At 35.3% G+C, this 7,500-nt stretch overlaps 1 protein-coding gene across 1 annotated transcript in view; it reads right to left on the minus strand.

The window, feature by feature from the left end:
• Positions 1 to 7,500, minus strand: part of LOC127878791 (uncharacterized) — a 14,513-nt gene that overhangs the window by 6,566 nt on the left and 447 nt on the right. The window contains exons 2-7 of the mRNA XM_052425320.1: positions 7,479 to 7,500; positions 6,896 to 7,069; positions 6,346 to 6,430; positions 1,197 to 1,363; positions 389 to 559; positions 1 to 27 (exon numbers count right to left, since the gene is read on the minus strand). The exon at positions 1 to 27 is cut by the window's left edge and continues 164 nt beyond it; the exon at positions 7,479 to 7,500 is cut by the window's right edge and continues 50 nt beyond it. Coding sequence (XP_052281280.1) covers positions 1 to 27; positions 389 to 559; positions 1,197 to 1,363; positions 6,346 to 6,430; positions 6,896 to 7,069; positions 7,479 to 7,500 — 646 coding nt within the window. The remainder of the gene's footprint in view (positions 28 to 388; positions 560 to 1,196; positions 1,364 to 6,345; positions 6,431 to 6,895; positions 7,070 to 7,478) is intronic.

A 7,500-nucleotide genomic window follows, 5' to 3' on the forward strand; every position in this document is an offset into this window, starting at 1 on the left:
ACATTTCCTGAGCAACTGTCAGTTTTCCTGCAAAAACAATAGTTAAAAAAGTTTCATGTGAAAACCAAGATTCTAACCATAATGTTTACATGTAGTACATGAACTTGAAAAAGTTACCGTCGTTTAAGACGTAAGTGTTTTAACGAGCCAGTATATCAGGCGTTTTAATTTGTTATTGTAATGAAAAGACCAACCATAAGTCAACTTTTTTTACGCTTTTTGTCAGAATAGAGATGACAAATGTTTGATGACCAAAATGGTCAATGTATAAGACAAACTCTTGCACAGACCCAAACTACAGACATTATCTTTAAATAATCGAACTCTAATTACTTTCTTTGGTACTTAATGAAACTTTAAGCAACGTATAAAATAGTCACTGACGCACTTGTTTTGGGGTCGAACGCAAAGAACGGGAACGATGACGTCATCTTGACGACGAGTGTTGTGACGTCACCAGGATCGTCGTCTCTCACTACAACCGTGTACACGGTGGTGCCTACGTCAGCGTCCATTCGTATCGACGTTTCAAGCAACCGATCGAACGATGGTTTTCGGTCTAAAATATTTCAGAAAATTAAGCATACCTTCCCGTATTCATCTGTGATTGTTATAAAGGGGATTTGTGTTGGCTTCGGTTATTTATCGATTATAAATCAATAAAGATCAAAATACTTAAGTTGTCACGTATGACGCAGCTATTTTTTGTGATCATCAGAGAATAAAAAATCGATACTCTACCCAAGTCATCACACTTTCCTTTTATGTGATGCTTTTACATAGTATTTTTACATTATAAGCAGGTTTAACATAATAATTCTACAATGAAGCAGTTAAAATTATGGATAGTTTGTACTGTTATTTTTCATTGTTTCAAATAGGAATTTACCAGTTGTTTGTCACTAATATTCTCCAATAAAGAACCATAAAGCATTCAATAAAAAAGATATTCTTTAACACTTGAAAACTGGCCTTTTAAACTCAAAGAGATACTTTTTGTCCAACAATATCTTAACTTGATTGATTCAGCGTCGGACCTTTGAGTTCAAGTAGATATATTTAAGTTCAAAAGGACAAGTATGTCGCACTGCACAGTCTAATCAGGGACGACACTTTACACAGGTGCATTCATCCAGATTGTTCAAGAGCGTTGCTCATATTAACTTAATCTTAGTTCTTTAATTACCAGTCCTTACTTGGTGCCAATAACGCCTGGATACCGTACGTACGTCCGGACTGCCTGCTGCCCTTACTGAAGTCAATAACGGTACCAGGAACCACGCTATCGTCGTGTCGTAACTTCCATACAGAATCAGACGATGTCCCATTCGAATATTTAACCAATGAATTGATTGGGGCGTACCTGTGTTACATATGTAACATAATGAAGCATTGTTTGAGATTTTGTGTAAATTGCGAATTTATTTTATGTATACATATGCATGTGTTTATTCAATCGCTTGTTATAAATAACGTTGATCGCGCATATCAATAATCGGGTGAAATTATGCCCCAGTGGTTTTGTTCGTCAGCATAAGCGTTTGCGGCATTTACTTAGCGTCAGTATTAAGTGGATCTTGTTTTTTGTGAACAATATGACGGTGAAGTTAGCACTACAATTTTTTTTATAATAATCTTGCCTTGAATTGACATACTGTCGCCGATTAAAGAAACTAAACTTTTGTTGTGATAATATTGTTTATCATGCAGAGAAAACCTAAGTTGTTGATCAGCAGTAATTTAACATGAATCAATATTCCTGTGAGAAATGAATAATGGTAGATGAATGTTTGACAATATATTACATTTTTACAGATTTCGAAGTGAAAAGGGATAACTTTTTCGTTTCTGCTTTTAACATTAGTGGAAAATCAGAAAAATACATCTCAAAATATTTTAATATTAGGACTGCTTGACGTTCACTTGTTTCATTGTGATAAATAATAACAAGTCTCTTTCATCATAGTGAGGCAGGGGAAACTTTAATTTAGATACAGGAAAAAATGACTTTAGAATTAAATCAGTTGCGTAGCTACATGTAGGCCTTGCAGGCCCGGGCCTTAAATTGTATCTTTTAAGTTGGAAACATAAATGTCGCCAATATGAAATAAAAAATTAGCGGCGTTTGGGGTTGATGTTAGAAGATTGTATTCAATAGAATGAAAACACTATAAAACGATAAACTATAACAAATTCGTCTTTTCGAAATACACCTTCTGAACAAACAAATAGCAAACAACGCTGCAAAATAGCCAATTTATACTCAATCGTCCCAATGTGTGTTAAATTCTTTACTCTTTGAAGCAATATGACATAGTTGAAGCTTTAGTTAAAAGTCAGAATTATGGTGATTCGACCTCTTCGTGGATAATGGGTAATGTTGTTATCGACTGTGTGAGAATTGCCAGTAAATTCAATGAGGCTTATTATATAAATATTACATGTCTGACAGGGTGACAGTAAATTTGTCAAATCGAGGAAATACTGTCAACCGAGGCGAAGCCAAGGTTGACAGTATTTTTCCTCAAGTTGACAAATTTACTGTCACCCTGTCAGACATGTAATGTTTATTTTATTATACCGAACAAACTATTCAAACATGAACAATTTATATGAACCATGAACAATTTTAATATTCAATAATTGTATTTAATTTCAGCAGTGAACAACCATTAATATGTTGAGTGGTTCAGATTTTCGGGTCGAGCAAAATGAACTTCGCCTTATTCGGAACCGACCAAGTAATCGATTTATCCCATCAACTTTCTTAGTCGTCAATTATTTCTTTAAAAAAATATTACCGAATCAGCTTTCCGTATTTTATTTTCATCACTTGATTACGCAATTTGTGACGTACTCGTGTGACGTCATTTCGGTGACGAAAAATTTTGGGATAACACTTTTGACGTGGTGGTTTTTTAATAGTCAACTATTTGTTTAAAGCATCGAACGAATCCAAAACGTATTTCGGATTGTGTGTTTGTCATGCATAACACCTTAAGTAATAACATACACTGGAAGTGTATATCGTTGTAGCTTTACTGTTATTAGCATTGGATTAAAGTTGCCATTGAGGTAATCATGTCGTTTATTAGATCTACTAATTTGATTTTTGTATTACTCCTGTCAAAGCTTAAATAATGGCATTAATATATTCTACAGCACAGTTTCAGCTGCAATTGATATTTTAATTATCCAAATAGATCTACAACGGAAATGCAAAACTGCGTACTGCGTATGCGCACATGGGACAGTATAATTTTTTACCATTCTGCACGTGATTGCTAAGGTAGCGGGCGACAGTATATTTTGGACAGTACATTTTTTTCCCGCTGGGTCTGGCAGTATTTCTATGTCACGATGGCCTATGGGAGTTTAGCAGTGTGAATAAAAGTGAGGTATAATAAACAAGAAATATCTTTTAAAAAAGATATACGGCGTTGATTGTGGTCGATGTTTATGAACGATCAAAAGTTATCTCTATGCCTTTTTTCTGCGCAGTTCTTAGCTCCATCACAAGCAAATCAATTACGGGGTGTTGCGCCAGATTTCGTGGCTTATTTTGCTTTATGTGATATTATTACTCAGATATCTATATTTACAGAATAGAAAAACACAAGAAACATGAAAATAAACGAGTGCATATAGGTCAGCCGGCAATACTCAAATCTTATTTAATTGCATAATTATAGTATAGTGAATTATTGTGCTCATGCTTAATAAACTGGTCTAAATGGATAAATATTTCTAATTAACTTTATCAAAATTGGTCCTTATCATGCAAATGTTGAAAACATATTAAAAATCGATGATTGACATACCACAATAATATCGCCGAATATCTTTATTTAGTATCTTTCTGATCAAAACAGACTTCAAGTGCACAAAGTTTACGAGACGGCGTTTATATAAAGATTTCTGCAACTGACCGTAAACTGACCTTGATACCTTGCGGATTGGAATGCAATGCATTAAAGTAAGGTAACAATTCTGCTGCTGAAACGACGGCTTGTTTACGCCAACTGTACACGAACAAGGCAACAGCTGTGCCTAAAATATTGATATATCGACAAAGCGACTAAACGAACTATTTATTCCATCAGACAAAAATAGCATAGATTCCAATTTTTTCCTTCAATGAAAAGATCGCAACCCCTTCTGCGAACTCCGGTGATGAACTGTATATAAACTCTGACTTTCACACACTGGCCGCGAATTGACCCGAAACCTCGCGGGTTGAAATGCAATGCAAGTAAGTACTAAATATGAGAATATAGCCTTTAGTATAAACGCTTTTGCGCTGGTAATTCTCTGAAAATAAAAGGTGAACGCACAAACTGTATTTATGTCGAAAATTGATTGTAAAACTGTTCTATCTATTGAGCCTTTTCATTAGAGATAAAATTGTTTCATGCAGTAAAACAGTGTTACAAAGACGCGGATATGTTTCCAATGTTCTGGTGTTATACTCAAATCAGCCAATGGAATAAATGAAGTGTATTCATTCGTACATAGCCGCGGGAAATTTTATTTGAATATTATTGGACACTTACAAAGGTCAAGTCAGGGTGAAAAGCTGGCTTAATACAGCTTACGCCGAAAAAGGATAACACCCGGCTTCGCGTTGGCAGACACTAAATGCCAAAACGCAGAAAGTTACAGTATAGCACAACTAAACATCTTTATCAACCGGTACAAGTTACCAGACTTTAGCACCATGTTGTTGCACAGCATGTGCATCATCTTGCTACTCTAAATCAGACCCGTTCAAAAGCTAGTATTTTACAACAATTACATTAAAACTAGACCTTATGGTTCAACGTGAATTATAAAATGGTCATGATGTAAGATTTGTGTCTATGAAAACTCATCGATATACGTTCACATGCAGAGACATGTAGCGACGCTGCAAATATTTGCTGCGTTTTAATGGTATATTCTAAAGGCGTATCCACGATTTGCATGATTTGTATTTACAAAAAAAAGTTATTTTTGTGATAGTGGAAAATGTGGGTGGTCTTTCAGCTGAGCGAAGGTTATAAAAAGTTTCTAGATTCTAAGGTGAAATGTGCATATATGGATGCATATTGCATTTGCATGGAAAAAAAAACATATGGGCAGGGCATACTCATATACTTCCTAAATGGAGCCCATATTGCAGCAGTAGTGTAATGTATTTTCGCGCCTTTGTGAAACACAGTTCTTAGCAGTTGTCATTGTATCGTCATCAAATGTGTAAACAAAACTCTTAAGGCGTAAATTGTTTAACCTATATGTGACACTCATGGGTCCCATTCGAGTCTAAAATAATCATTGCTCACGTGATGTCAGAATTAAGAAACTTTCGGCAGCGCCAACAATTATGACTTTTTCAAGTATACATGTATACGTCTCGTGTTGTATTAATAATGTTTTTTTCTCAAAATATCAATCTGCCATTTAAATGCATACAAATAATGTGTGCACAGAGCAGTTGTTACTATGAAGTTTTTGAAAGTATTTTGTTCTGTCCTTTAATAGTATTGAAAGACATAATTGACACTGTCCTTAAGAAAGTCTGTTTAACCAACGGACGTGAATGCTAGTTAACGCCTTCATTAAACGCACTATACTGATATCTACGTTTGCTTATAATTATTTAAATCGAAGAGCACGTATGCTTCATGTTTATAGTTAACATATATCCACATAGTTATATAATACAATCAAATCGCGTTTATAGTGTTTGAGTGTTTAAGGAAAAAGTAATTATTATCATCTAATTTCGTACCGGGCCTACTTTCAAATTTTTTTTTTAGCGTTAAGTGTGACCTTAACCAATAATGTAGAGATGACGTTACAAACGATACGGTGGACTTGTTTTAAAATTGCATGCCGAACAATTAAAAGGTATATGTCCGGACACGATGTGTATCTCTCTAAGAGTGACCTTCGATTTCGAGATATGGCGTTGGTCATTTGTGTGTTGTTTTTTTATTGAAAAATGAAGGACAACAGTGCAGACAAGCTTGTACGCACACACAGACGCACGCACGCACATCCTCAACCACTATGGCTGCTAAATCAAGCCTTCGACAAAAGGGACGTTTTCTATGAGGAATTCTTCACAAAAAGGTTTTAAAAATGTATGTACTTCACATACAAAGGACGATCGATCCCTTTTGTTGCCCAACCTAATCAAAACAAGAAACATGGAAAGTGTTGACTTGGTCACATCAGAAATGAAAATCTACGAACTAATGGTGGTTATAAAATTGCTAGACGTAAGTGACCAAGCTAGACAGTCTTCATATTATATAGATTATATTAAAGCGAGAGATATATCCGTATAAAATTTCAACTTACCAACCAATGACGTCGCCTTTCGTAACGGAAATTATTTTTGCTGGTTCGACGTCATAATCAACGTATGCCACACGTTTTTCGCGGCCTAAAAGCAAAGAATGCGTCCTGTCTTTGAAAATAATCAAGGAATTCAACTTTGGCGTCAAGAACACAATGATTACAAATCACTTATTTGTACGACGTTCGCTCAAATACGTCGTTCTCAAGACGTTTGCCGAGTTAATAGTTCCGCTTCAAAGACATCTTTGAAATTTAGCCAATGAAACATTGCGGTGTTAATTCAGTTAAATGTGTGAGCTATTTAAAGACTATTATAAAAATAATTGTTCATACTTCATTTTTTGGTATTTAACATATGTGTTTCGGATAATAATTTTCTTAATAGGAGCCTTATCAAGAAAACGAACTTGCGATGGCAAATTCTACCATGGTCTTCTAGTGTAATGTATAAATAAGGCACAATATACACACACGTTTCGACATATCGGAATTAGGCAGCAGAATCCATGGGGTAATTTACAAAGATCCCTCACAAATAATACCAACTCACGTTGCACGTTGTACTCGTTCACGCCAACTAGCAGGAATCTGTCATTTGCAGGCGTCTCTGGTCGCCACGCCTGAAACTCTATGGGACCAACGTCCCCGTTCGAGAACTCCCAGCGCCGGATTGTGCCGCAACAGGGCACGATGTAGGCGGCGCCGTAGAGAAGGTAGCCGAAACCTTTACGTAGAACAGAAATTATATAAATGTCTTAGTGCTTGTGTTTTCAATTTTGACAGAAACTTTCAATTATTGATAATGAATTCCTTTTATTTATCTCGTCGTCTTCGATTAGATTAATCATCGTCATTATATTAAGGATCATAATCATCATCACGATAATCACCATCGTTGAATAATCATCAGTTTCATCAATATCCCAATTACAAACAGCAACAGCATTATCATGATATCGATCATGCTCACCATCATAAAGTTAATCCTAACAATAATTTACGCATAAAACATTTATTAGTACTTAGTAATAAAAACTAAAAAAAAACAGGCACTAAAATCGATTGAAGCAGAATTGTATCCATTAACAATCTATAATTCCGATTAAGGACCCTCAAATGACCCTTCATATTACCTTTATCGCTGTCGATTGAAGC

Source organism: Dreissena polymorpha, chromosome 4 (assembly GCF_020536995.1).
Source record: "Dreissena polymorpha isolate Duluth1 chromosome 4, UMN_Dpol_1.0, whole genome shotgun sequence".
Lineage (NCBI taxonomy): Eukaryota > Metazoa > Mollusca > Bivalvia > Myida > Dreissenidae > Dreissena > Dreissena polymorpha.